This window comes from Thalassophryne amazonica, chromosome 9, assembly GCF_902500255.1.
Source record: "Thalassophryne amazonica chromosome 9, fThaAma1.1, whole genome shotgun sequence".
Classification (NCBI taxonomy): Eukaryota; Metazoa; Chordata; class Actinopteri; order Batrachoidiformes; family Batrachoididae; genus Thalassophryne; species Thalassophryne amazonica.
Window position 1 is genome coordinate 93982766 of NC_047111.1, and position 14093 is coordinate 93996858.

At 41.1% G+C, this 14093-nt stretch overlaps 1 protein-coding gene across 4 annotated transcripts in view; it reads left to right on the plus strand.

The window, feature by feature from the left end:
- The window catches only part of LOC117517671 (roundabout homolog 1-like), a 375114-nt gene that overhangs the window by 164178 nt on the left and 196843 nt on the right, over positions 1-14093 (plus strand). For all 4 annotated transcript variants that reach the window (XM_034178786.1, XM_034178787.1, XM_034178788.1 and 1 more), the window contains exon 2: positions 2476-2802. In XM_034178786.1, coding sequence (XP_034034677.1) covers positions 2476-2802 — 327 coding nt within the window. The remainder of the gene's footprint in view (positions 1-2475; positions 2803-14093) is intronic.

Consider the following 14093-nt stretch of genomic DNA (forward strand, 5'->3'; position numbering starts at 1 on the left):
TTAAAATATTTACTTATTTAAGATGACTAATGTTGGAATGTTGGCAAGAAAAACTATGAAAACTATGCTGGGTTCCAGTCCACTCTGGGCAGCACAGCACCTCAGTTGTTTCGGCTCAGAGTGCCTGTGTTGTTTCAGCCTGCACAGGGTTCAGGGCAGTTGTATCTCCATGTAACAGCAGGCAGGGGAATTTTTCTAAATAAGTCACGTTGATTTTTCCTGTGCATAGTGTAAAAATTGTATGCCACGTTGTGCTTTGAGCAGTCCTCCTTATATATATATATATATATATATATATATATATATATATATATATATATATATATATATATATATATATATGTGCTCCGTTGGGAGCCTTAAGGACAAGTTGGAACATGCCCTGCTGTTAAACAATTTTTCAGATACTCACTCAACTGAAAGTCACCAAAAGCTGCCTGGATTTTACAAATAGTTATCAACACGGAGGTGTTTTTCCCGTGGCGGGCGCGCCGGCTGCGAGCCAATGTGCCAATCCGTCCTCACGTCTTTCATTAAAAAAATCTCTTTAACAGTGGAATGTCCGGATAAACTGCTGATTCCGACCTCTTCTGAAAGTTCTCTGTTCTCTCACGACATCCTGGGTCAACAGAGGCTTACATTTGGAGGTTTTCAGCTTGAAACAGGATGACGACGTCACCTCGGAGCGCTGCGCGACGTCCCGCTCCGTGGGAAGTCCTTAAACTGATAGAAACACTCCAAAATCTCTCATCAGCCGTTAAAATTTTCACCGAAAACCATCTGAATTTCTCGAATGGTGTCCACTCGGATGTGCCTCACAGTTTTTGAAAAAATTTTGATGAAGCACAGCGCCAGTCTCTCAGCAACTTCTCAGACAAAGGAATTCTGATGAGGGGGCTGGACCACTCCTTCGACAAGGCGTGCTCACAGGCGAATGACATCACCGACAGGCGTGGAAAAACTCACGCATGCGCACGAAGGTTCAAGCTTGGCTGACGTAAAAACATATGAATCAAATCCATATAGTTAAAAAAAAAAAAAAACGGTTGGTTTCTTTTCTAATAGACCTCATATGTATATATATATAATAGCCAAGTGGCCTCTGTGTGCATGTATGTGTGTATGTCTTTGATTGTGTTTATGTTAAACAGTGTTGTTAGTGTTTTTGATTTATTGTGTTTTGTAGTTCAGTTGGTTTAGTCAGTTTAGTTAAGTCTCATGTTGCCGTTGCCATGAGTGAAAACTACTGCATTTGATGACTTCGGCCACCGTTTCTGTTTGTGTGTGTGTGAAAACAGATGCACGTGCTTGCAGCAGAACACAGAAAAAACTAAAAGGACATTGTGGTGTTGGTCAGTCATCGCCCATGGATGATCATCAAGTTGCCCAAGTGCCTAACCTAATTGCATTTAAGTCTTTTGATTTTCAGAGGGGATTTTATAACTACTGTTTTGCCCAAAACCAGTGTCATCTATATACATAAAGGGCTATGTCTGTCTGTCTGTCTGGGATGAACTCCCAAAGTATAATATGCAGCCCTAAAAACTATATATCTTCTGAATCCTCATGACATGGGGAACAAACTGGTACATTTTTAAAAAAAGTTGAACTGAAAATTACCCCCAAAATAGCCATTTATATAAGACCATACAGTGTTGTACCATGTGCGATAAACTAGCCGGCTAGGGGTATGACCAGGCAGATTCAAATTTCCAGCCCTGTATATATGTTGGCCATCTCTGTTTATTTAATCCCTTTCTTCAGCTACTTTATGTTCTCAACTGTTAAGCACTTGACTGTTCTGTACAACCCAGTTTGCCTTCTTGTCTGAATACATTCATTTTATGTTTGCAAAATTACAATGTAAAAACAGTGAAATACACCACTACCTCAATTTTGATTCATTGATATTTACATTTACTGTTACCTACCTTTTGTGTGTAATTTTGTTATAAATTTGATTGCAAAACAAAGTCTACATGAAGGACTTCATATGTGTTTGTCTTTTAACCAAGTATTTCCACTTAGTTTGGGGAGTCCACCTCTTATACAAGTAGTTCTGCTGGACAAACTTTAGCCCATTAACTTTTATATTTATAAGACATCAGCATTACAAAAACAAATGTTGGGCAGTTGTTTGGATTAAAATGACTGGCATTTGGCATATGTCTAAAACAGGTTAACCTGGGCAGCGCTGGGTACCCTAGCTAGTATAATATGTTTTATAAGTATACTTTTAATTTTGTAGTTTTTAATTTCTGCATGACTTCTATTATTTCTTATTCATAGAAAACATAGAATTCATACATTTGTTCTTAGCCATTTTCACAAGTTGGGACGTTTTGGCCTCACAGAAACCTCACAAAAGCATTACTTTTGGAGGCATACCTTGTAGCAATGTTTAAGATAAAGCAAACATCTAAAAATAATAAGTAACTAATTGTGATGGCTTTTCACAACTATCCACATTTTCAGGGTCTCGTCTTCGCCAGGAAGACTTCCCTCCCCGCATTGTGGAGCACCCGTCTGACCTCATTGTGTCCAAAGGGGAACCAGCCACGCTGAACTGTAAAGCAGAGGGTCGTCCAACACCAACAGTAGAATGGTACAAAGACGGGGAGCGCGTTGAGACGGACCGGGACAACTCACGCTCTCATCGTATGCTCCTGCCCAGCGGGTCCCTCTTCTTCCTACGCATCATCCACGGACGACGCAGCAAACCTGATGATGGCAGCTACGTGTGCATGGCCCGGAACTACCTGGGGCAGGCTATCAGTCACAATGCATCGCTAGAAGTCGCCAGTAAGTTGTGTCTGTGTGTAGGTTACAGTATCAGCTTAGTGGTGGGTATGGAGCTGTTGCAGAGAGGTGATGATGGTAACAGTAAATGTTTTAAACATAATCAAGTGCTGCATCAGTTCAGGCAGAGCACTGATGTCACAGCTCAGTGGATGAGCTGCATCAACTGCTTTATTTGCATTTTACAAATATCAGCTGCATCAATCGCTTCATAATCTGTTCACTCATAAATTATATGTATCTACTTCAATCACACCTGCAAGGTCAGCTGCCTAAAAACATTCATAAGTAATTTTTCACATGGCAGAGAAGTATGTGAGGGTAGTGCAGGACATGTACAAGGATAGTGAGACAGCGGTGAGATCCAAGTAGGAATGACACACTCATTCAAGGTGGAAGTGGGATTACACCAAGGATCAACTCTGAGTCTTTTCTTGTTCACAGTGATGATGGGCAGGTGATGGACAGATGAGCTCAGACTAGAGTTTGAGTTTGCAGATGACATTGTGATCTGTAGTTAGAGTAGAGAGCAGGTTGAGTCTAGCCTGTACACTCTTAACCTGAATTAGTTGAGTTTACTAGAAAATTGCGTGGAAACCCGTTGCCTTAAACCGCTTTAGTTTTTACACAAGCTAAAACTAATCAGGTTAAGTTGTATTAACAAATCACAGTAGTAGTTGCTACTCAAAATCATTAGTTCACATAAATGGTTTCTCATTGGTGTATAAAATAACTATTTTAAGTTAAACATACGTAAACATATAACAAATAACATAATAAACATTATTAATCAATAGTTAAAACAATTTCTTAATATAAGTAATGTCTTCTCTTGTAATTGAATTAACTACTCCATCTTTATTTTGAGATTATAATGCATTGTTTCAACAAATGTGTATGGAAGGAAAGGAATTAAAGAATACTGTGGCGAGTGGTGTGGAAGAACAAGACGCTCTGAGCTTTTCTGCACTCTGCCGCAAGGAGGTGCCGTTTTATTTGCAACCCCAACAACACAGAAAATGGTGGAAAGCATCAAACGCAATACACTTTTCACTTATGGTGGCAACAGACACTTAACTAAACTTGACTAACTCAACTGAACTATTGAACACAATAAATCAGTAACACTAACCACACTGTTAAACTAACATGAAACACATTAACAACACTTAAAACTCTCAAAACCCTGTACTCCCATGATGCACTGCAGCATAACAGTTCACAGTCTTAGCAACCGGCCCGGCAATTGCTACAATACATTTAAATGTTCCAAAGACTTTTATTTAAAAAAATATTACGAAGGAAAAGTAAAAACAGGAAAAAATGCATTAAAACTGTACTGTAAAAAATGTGACAAATGTTTACTAAAAAAAGGCAACAAAGTGACACATAATATAAATGAACAGATTTTAAGTTCTACAATTTTTTTTTAAAAAGTATTTAATACATTAACTAAACCGAAACAAAAAAATTAAGTGCATGTTAAAAAAAGCAACAGTTGAAATGTGTTTGATTTAGTAATAGCACACCAAATGATGAGTTATATTGCCAAAAAATAACTTCAGTTTAGCTAACGTGTTCTCACTGGACCACTCTTTGGGCGAAACTAATTTCCAGAAAGTTATCAACAAATAACTAACTTGAAGCCTAAATTCCATTTTCTTTAAGTCAGTGTTTCTTTCAAAAACCCACAGCCAAGTGTACACTGCGTATAGCGGAGAGAAAAAAAAGAAGCAGCAGCACTTAAACACTAAGCTATTTTCAATGAATCGTCTTTTGAGCAGAAAGTTATGTGTTGCTCTCAAAATCCACAGGTTTTGAATTTGAGCACAGCAAGCCATGAGCAGAAGCAGCAGGATGAGTGGAGTCTTCACACTTGACATGGTTGCTAGGTAGAATTTAAAATGGACCCCTGCCCTCCCTTACAGAAACTTAAGACAAAAAGTTAACTCTGCTTAACATGATCATTGCACCGAAAATTTCAGTTGAATAGTGCAATCAACTAATTTAGTTTAGTAATGAGAATGCTTTTTTACAAAACACGAAAGAATAATTAATGATAACTCAGAAATTTAAGTTAGAACAAAATCTGGGTTAAGAGTGAGAGGTGGAGTTATACTCTGGAGAGAAGGGGACTGAAAGTCAGTAGGAGTAAGACTAAGTATATGTGTGTGAATGAGAGGGAGCCCAGTGGAACAGTGTGGCTACAAGGAGTAGAAGTGGTGAAAGTAGTAGTTTAAATACTTGGGGTCAACTGTCCAAAGTAATGGATAGTGTGGTAGAGAAGTGAAGGCAGGGTGGAGTTGGTGGAGAAAGGTGGCAGGAGTGATTTGTGACCGAAGAATATCAGCAAGAGTTAACAGGAAAGTTTACAAGACAGTAGTGAGACCAGCTATGTTGTATGGCTTAGAAACGGAGGCACTAACAAAAAGACAGGAGGCAGAGCTGGAGGTGGCAGAGGTGAAGATATTGTGATTCTCTTTGGGAGTGAGGAGAATGGACAGAATTAGGATTGAACATATCAGAGGGACAGCTTGGGTGGGACGGTTTGGAGACAAAGTCAGAGAGGTGAGATTGAAATGGTTTGGACATGTGCAGAGGAGGAACCCAGGGTATATAGGGAGAAGGATGCTGAGGATGGAGCCACCAGGCAGGAGGAGAAGAGGGAGGCCATGGAGGAGGTTTATGGAGGTGGTGAGGGAGTTACAGGGGACAGGGTGAGATGTAAATGATTGATCTGCTACAGCGACCCCTAACAGGAGCAGCCAAAACAAGAAGTAGTCAAATGACAATGATGTCAATTTGAGAATAAGCAGTACCAGAGTTGCACACAAAGCGAAACAGATCTGGTGTCGTCTGGCATGAAAAATTTGCCTTATTTGTGATGAAATCAGACATTTTATTGAATCACAATATTTATTGAAATACATGGAAGAATGGGCATTCTGACAGATGTATTATCGGCCACGCATTCATGCATTCTCCCCCCCCCCCCCCCAAGATGGCAGAATTTCATGCAGGAGGCCCTGGCTGTTCCAATGCACAGATATGATAATCTAAGAAAAACACATGTTCAACTTAGACCCCATGTCCATGTATAGTGGCTTTTTTTTGGCAGAAAAGCACTGAGTGAGTGCCCATAAATGCTTTCTTCCCAGCGGTTTCAGGCTTTTCAGTGCGGTGAAACAAAAGCGCTCCTTGTCACATGTTTCTATGGCAACAATAAACAGCTAAAGAGGACTAGCTTTTAATGTAGGATGACAAAATGTACCCACCCACAGCCAGAACCAAGCATCTATCTAATCTGCTATCATCAATGAGTTTTTGTCTCTACTGTGATCAATATTGAGTGACAGATCAGTAAAAATAATTCTCTCCTCTTGTTTACCTGATATCATGGTGCTTCTCTGAAAGGCTGAGAGAATTTCAATTTAAAAGTACTCAGAATGGCCAAACAAAAAAGTGGTTAATATGTTTTTGACACAGAGTGCAACATTTTTTCAGGGTCTGCTGCATGAGCCACATATGCTACATTCCCCTTTAGACTAATGAAAAAAGTTGCTGGCACCCAGAAAGAAAACAATGGACATGGGGCCTTATATGTCCATATATTTTTTTACTGGTGGTTGGTCTCAGTATGGATCCACATTATATGTGCACATCCTATTCCTGACATTCCAAAACAGATTCCTAGATAATTACTATTCGGAATCTACCTGGTTTAATTCTTAGAACTGATGGGGTCAGGTGTCCTCAGATTGCCATGGCTGCTAAATTTCAATGGAAAGCACAATACGTCCAGAAAGTATTCTCAGCGTTTCACTTTTTCCACAGTTCGTTTTGTTACAGCCTTATTCCAAAATAGAGTAAATTCATTTTTCCCATCAAAATTCTACTCACAAGACCCCATAATGACAACATGAAAAAAGGTTTTTGAATTCTTTGGAAATTTATTAAAAATAAAAAACTAAGAAATCACATGTACATAAGTATTCACACCCTTTGCTCAATACTTTACACCTTTGGCGGCCATTAGAGCCTCAAGTCTTTTGAATATGATGGCACAAGCTTGGCACACCTATCTTTGAACAGTGTTGCCCATTCTTCTTTGCAGCCTCTCTCGAGCTCCATCAGGTTGGGTGGGGAGCATTAGTACACAGACATTTTCAGATCTCTCCAGAGATGTTCAATCAGATTCAGGTCTGGGCTCACAGAGTTGTCTTGAAGCCACTCCTTTGATATCTTGGCTGTGTGCTTAGGGTCATTGTACTGCTGAAAGATGAACCGTCACCCCAGTTTGAGATCACTCAAACTGGGGTGACTGGGGTCACATCAGCACGTTGGTGCAGGTTTTCATCCAGGATGTCTCTGTACATTGCTGCCTTCATCTTTCCCTCAACCCTGACTAGTCTACCAGTTCCTGTCACTGAAAAACATCCCCACTGCATGATGCTGTCACCACCACGCTTCACTGTAGGGATGGTGCCTGGTTTCCTTCAAACATGACATCTGGCATTCACATTAAAGAGTTCCACCTTTATCTTATCAGACCAGAGAATTTTATTTCTCATGATTTGAGAGTCCTTCAAGTGCCTTTTGGCAAACTCCAGGTGGGCTGCCATGTACCTTTTACTAAAGAGTGGCTTCCATCTGGCCACTCTACTATACAGGCCTGATTTGTGGATTGCTGCAGAGATTTTTGTCCTTCTGGAAGGTTCTCCTCTCTCCACAGAGGAATGCTGGAGCTCTGACAGAGTGACCATCAGGTTCTTGGTCACCTACCTGAATAAGGCCCTTCTCCCCTGATTGCTCACTTTAGATGGGCGGCCAGCTCGAGATCCACCAGGAAGAGTCCTGGTGGATCTAAATTTCTTAAATTTATGGATGATCAAGGCCACCATGCTCACTGGGACCTGCAAAACAGCAGAAATGTTTCTGTACCCTTCACCAGACACAATCCTGTCTTGGAGGTCTTCAGACCATTCCTGTTATGTGTCGGACGCAGCTCGGAGAACCGACCAGCGTTTGAAGGACCCAGTATGAAATAAGCAGAGCACGGTACAAAGGCTAACTGAATTTAATACATAACAGTGATAATATAATAACAAAAGGTGCGGCCTGGCGTGGTGCGCTCCCAGCAGCGCTAACGGTCCGGAGCCAGAAGCTGTTTCGGACCCAAGGACCCCGCCGACACCCCCCAGGTGGCCGCAACAACCGAGTCTGTGAAAGAAGGAACCATTATGTGAGTCCACACTCTACACACAGAACACTTAAAGGTGTACAAACAGCAAACACTTCCTGGCTTGATTACTGATCAGCTTCCCAACCTGCAGGCATGGAACAATCAGTTCCCAAAACTCCACTGCAGTGAAAGCTGATACATGACTAACATACAGCTCAATACAATAAGGTGTGAGGGACACCACATTTACTGACTGTATAAATGTTAGTCACAAAATCTAACGTACCTCAGGAAGTGTGCTGACGAGCGTGAAACCTCACCCCCTCCTCTTTCACAGACTGTGCATCAAACCTGGACGTTCTCAGCATCCGCTGTTGATGAGATGGCTCCCGAGACGACGATCTCACCCGTCTGGTCACAAGGTCGAGTCTCTGGCAAATACACACTGTGCACTCCAGTCTTAAATGCCAACATGTTCCAATCCATCCAGATGCACCACAGCTGTGAGTCCTGACGAGTCGCAGGTGATCAGGGTGAGGTCCTGACAGCCTCAGCAACACAGCCACTCAGTCCCAAACGCACGCCACCTGGGAGGAAAACCAAAAGACAGAAACAAACCGGCAGCCAGGCCCCCCCAGCCATATAACAATTCCTTTGACTTCATGCTTGATTTGTGCTCTGACCTAAACTGTAAACTGTGGAACCTTATATTTAGACAGGTGTGTGCCTTCTCAAATCATGTCCAATCAACTGAATTTACCCCAGATGGTCTCCAATGATGATCAGTGGAAACAGGATGCACCTGAGCTCAATTCTGAGCTTCATGACAAAGGCAGTGAATGCTTATGTGCATGTGACTTCTTAGTATTTTTTATTATTATTTTTAATAAATTTGCAACAATTTCAAAAGCGTTTTCTCACACTGACATTATGAGGTATTGTGTGTAGAATTTTGAGGAAAAAAATCAATGTCCTCCATTTTGGAATAAGGCTGTAATGTCAAAAAAAAAAAAAAAATGTGGAAAATGTGCAGCACTGTGAATACTTTCTAGATGCACTGTAAAGCGGAAAGTTCTACGCTGGTCCTGATCCCCAGATTCAATAGTGTGAAGCAGATAAGTGTCTGGGATTCAGCAGTCGCAAGTCACCACAAGATATTTCACAACGGTAAGGTCCGTCCATACCAACCTCCTAGCAAACATGTAGACAGCAGTCATAAGAAAAACTCCCTCAACTGCAATGTGAAGAAGAAACCTCAAGCAGACCAGACTCAGGGGGTGACCAGCTGCTCAGGATCCACTTTAAATTCCTTTGTGGACAGTCTGGTGTGACTGAAGAATTTACAAAATTATTGTCCACTATTTCCCACCGGAGCTTGTGTGGGAAGTGGAGCGATACCAGTATGTCTGGTGGGCCTTGCCTCCACGTACAACCTCGGCTCTGGAAAAAACTCTCCTTGACCTTATTCTTCTCTGGAGTTGCCCAGGCTTTGAGTGCCACTACGTTGGAGTTTACCCCATTAGATAAGAGGGTCACCTCCCTGTGCCTTTGGGTGGCAGGGGGGAACTCTGACTGTTGTTTGTGCGTATGCACCGAACAACAGTTTGGAGTATTTGGCCTTCTTGGAGTCCCTGAATGGAGTCCTGTATGGGGCTCCAGTGGAAAACTCCATTGTTCTGCTGGGGGGCTTCAAAGCACATGTGGGGCAATGACAGAGACACCTGGAGAGGCGTGATTGGGAGGAATGGCCTCCCCGATCTAAACCTGAATGGTCATTTGTTATTGGACTTCTGTGCTAGTCACGGACTGTGCATAACGAACACCATGTTCAAACATAAGGATGCTCATAAGTGTACATGGTACCAGAACACTCTAGGCCGAAGATCAATGATCAATTTTGTGAGTGTATCATGTGATCTAAGGCCGCATGTTCTGGACACTCGGGTGAAGAGAGATGCAGAACTGTCACCTGATCACCATCTGGTGGTGAGTTGGATCAGAGGGTGGAGGAGGACTTTGGACAGACCTGGTAAGCCAAAACGGATAGTGCGGGTGAATTGGGAATGTCTAGAGGAGCCCACTGTCTGACAGATCTTCAACTCACACCTCAGGCGAAGCTTTTCTAGCATCTCTGTGGAGGTTGGGGGCATTGAACCAGAATGGGCAATGTTCAAAGCTTCCATTGCTGAAGCTGCAGCGGGGAGCTGTGGCCTGAAGGTCTTAGGTGCCTCAGGGGGCAGCAACCATCAAACACCGTGTTGGACACTGGTGGTCAGGGAAGCCGTCTGAAGAAGGAGTTCTTCTGGGATATGTTATCTCTACCTCCATGGTAGGAATAATATATTGGCCAAGATGTCACCACTGAACATTTGACTAACAGATCAAAACATTCTTTCATAGGTATAATATCTGATAGCAGAAAATAATCCAAGTGCCATCAAACATAATAATTGACTTCAGTCTTTCAAAAGGCACTAGTTGAGATCATAACGATTCATGTCTATCTTCAAAGAAAACTGTGGATGAATGGAATGTCTCACCTTTAAATCATCTTCTACGTAATGTCTAGAAGCTTTTAAAAAAAAGCACACTTTCATTTAAGCTTAAATGAATCTCAGCCTTTCATTTATCTTCACCTTTCATGTCAACTATTTTGATTGCAATTTCATCACCAACAGCTGCAAATTATGTGTGAAAATAAAAGACTAAATTGAAATCCAAAGTTTTATTTTGGTATTTTCAGTCAAATTGCAGTGGAAATGTCAATTTTATGGCTGAGGGACAGGTGGACATTCAGTGTGCAGCCCAGTTGCTCTGTGCCACAGTTTGCTTCTAACAGGTGACAGTGTCAGCTCTCTGAGCTGTCAAGTATCAAGTGTACATGATGTAATATGTCCCGTGGATGAATCTGTCAGGTGCATCCGGTGCACACGTTATAGAAATTATAATGGATCCAATCGAGCAGCAAGCAGAGGTCAGAAGGAAACCTAAATGTTTGCTAATCGCTAATCCACAAACAATGAGAAAATTAGAAATAAAATTAGAAATAAGAAATAATAACATTTTAGAAATAAAAATAGAATTGGAAAGTAATTTTAATAATGTAATTCATGCCTCCGGCTTCTCCGGCTCCTTGAGGTCATATAACATGTCAGTTTTGCTTATTAAATTAGTGTACTATGAACTCCAACAGGAACAAGCATGTATGATTTTAGGATTTACAAACATTTCTGGCTATTAAACATCATTAAAAAGAGTTAGCTGTTTTAAAGTTAGTGGAGCTAATGTTCGTATAAGCTAATTGGTCTGCTTATGGTTTAAGTTAGCTGGAAAGATAAGCTGCTATTGACTAAATTGACTCCACTAATTAGCTGTTAGTTGATGAGCTGAACTCTGTCCACCAATGTTGAAAATGTCCCCCTCTCAGGAAACATCATAAGGATGCTGTTTTGTAGCAGCATCTTAAAAGGGAACTTTTAATTTGACATAGTGAATTAGACTGCTACCTCTGTTACAGGCTAAGCACCTATACAATGTAAGTGCATAGAGCAATCTAAAATCATCACAGTAAAGTCATTGTTGCTTCTGATAGGCCAAAAATATCATAAGAAGTATGTGGTATCAGGAGGTACACATGTGCATGTTTACCTCAGTAAATGTAAAGCAAATTGTTGTAAAATGAGTGATTATACAGGCAGCTACTTACCTTAGCCTTTTCATTTGGTGACACCACTCTTCACTCAGCCCGCATAAGTCAATTCTCAATAAAGAGCTCAGTCTTCTGTCTGCAACAGAAATGAGTGCTTCATCAACACTCCACTCCACTCATCTTCAATTGCTTACTCCAATTAAGGGTCGCAGGGAGCTGGAACCTAAGCCAGCAGTCATAGAGCATGAGGCAGGGTAAACAATCAATGTGTAATAACTTAGTGAACAGGAAGTAGGCTAAGGTAAGTAACAGACTCATCTCCTTGTGACTGATAGCTGCTTGGAATGGTGGGTAAAATATCTTCTCATCCTTTGTGAAGCTTGTGTTAGGTGTAGCAAACAGCGTCTCAAATGTTAGGCATGCTGAAGGCACCAAATTGTGGTGAGTGTAAGAGTAGGACCCTGTTCAGACTGGGGTTTGCAATTTGGTTTGAATGAGATTTGGCCCCGATAGGGTTTTCTTTCTGAATCTGAACAGTGCAACTCGGATTTAAACTGGATTGTTTTCTATTGGACTCCAATAGGTGGGATGATCCAGATTTGCGCTGGATTTGAGTGGGATTTACTATGGTCTGAATACAAATGCAGCCTGAATCCAGCTAGCTCGGGCCTATGACAACAAACTATGTCCATGCGCCCACAGCGTCTTCTCCAGCAAAGCGCTCACACACACACCCCACACACCACGCTCGTTCAGATGTCAGCATCAGAACACCATCACAGTGGCTGTTACAGCAGAATTTATGTAATATGTAGCAATAGACTGCAGGTTGATGATGTGAGCTTAAAAATTAACTTCTTTGAGGTTATAAATTAGTTGCAGTTCTTAGTCTTGTCCATCCAAATTGGAAGTCCCAAAAACCAGTTTTGTTATTATCTATCGTCCACCTGGTCGTTACTGTGAGTTTCTCTGTGAATTTTCAGACCTTTTGTCTGACTTAGTGCTTAGCTCAGATAAGATAATTATAGTGGGCGATTTTAACATCCACACAGATGCTGAGAATGACAGCCTCAGCACTGCATTTAATCTATTATTAGACTCTATTGGCTTTGCTCAAAATGTAAATGAGTCCACCCACCACTTTAATCATATCTTAGATCTTGTTCTGACTTATGGTATGGAAATAGAAGACTTAACAGTATTCCCTGAAAACTCCCTTCTGTCTGATCATTTCTTAATAACATTTACATTTACTCTGATGGACTACCCAGCAGTGGGGAATAAGTTTCATTACACTAGAAGTCTTTCAGAAAGCGCTGTAACTAGGTTTAAGGATATGATTCCTTCTTTATGTTCTCTAATGCCATATACCAACACAGTGCAGAGTAGCTACCTAAACTCTGTAAGTGAGATAGAGTATCTCGTCAATAGTTTTACATCCTCATTGAAGACAACTTTGGATGCTGTAGCTCCTCTGAAAAAGAGAGCTTTAAATCAGAAGTGCCTGACTCCGTGGTATAACTCACAAACTCGTAGCTTAAAGCAGATAACCCGTAAGTTGGAGAGGAAATGGCGTCTCACTAATTTAGAAGATCTTCACTTAGCCTGGAAAAAGAGTCTGTTGCTCTATAAAAAAAGCCCTCCGTAAAGCTAGGACATCTTTCTACTCATCACTAATTGAAGAAAATAAGAACAACCCCAGGTTTCTTTTCAGCACTGTAGCCAGGCTGACAAAGAGTCAGAGCTCTATTGAGCTGAGTATTCCATTAACTTTAACTAGTAATGACTTCATGACTTTCTTTGCTGACCTCTAGTAATACTGTGAGAAATCTTGGAGTCATTTTTGATCAGGATATGTCATTCAAAGCGCATATTAAACAAATATGTAGGACTGCTTTTTTGCATTTATGCAATATCTCTAAAATTAGAAAGGTCTTGTCTCAGAGTGATGCTGAAAAACTAATTCATGCATTTATTTCCTCTAGGCTGGACTATTGTAATTCATTATTATCAGGTTGTCCTAAAAGTTCCCTAAAAAGCCTTCAGTTAATTCAAAATGCTGCAGCTAGAGTACTAACGGGGACTAGAAGGAGAGAGCATATCTCACCCATATTGGCCTCTCTTCATTGGCTTCCTGTTAATTCTAGAATAGAATTTAAAATTCTCCTTCTTACTTATAAGGTTTGAATAATCAGGTCCCATCTTATCTTAGGGACCTCGTAGTACCATATCACCCCAATAGAGCGCTTCGCTCTCAGACTGCAGGCTTACTTGTAGTTCCTAGGGTTTGTAAGAGTAGAATGGGAGGCAGAGCCTTCAGCTTTCAGGCTCCTCTCCTGTGGAACCAGCTCCCAATTCAGATCAGGGAGACAGACACCCTCTCTACTTTTAAGATTAGGCTTAAAACTTCCTTTTTGCTAAAGCTTATAGTTAGGGCTGGATCAGGTGACCCTGAACCATCCC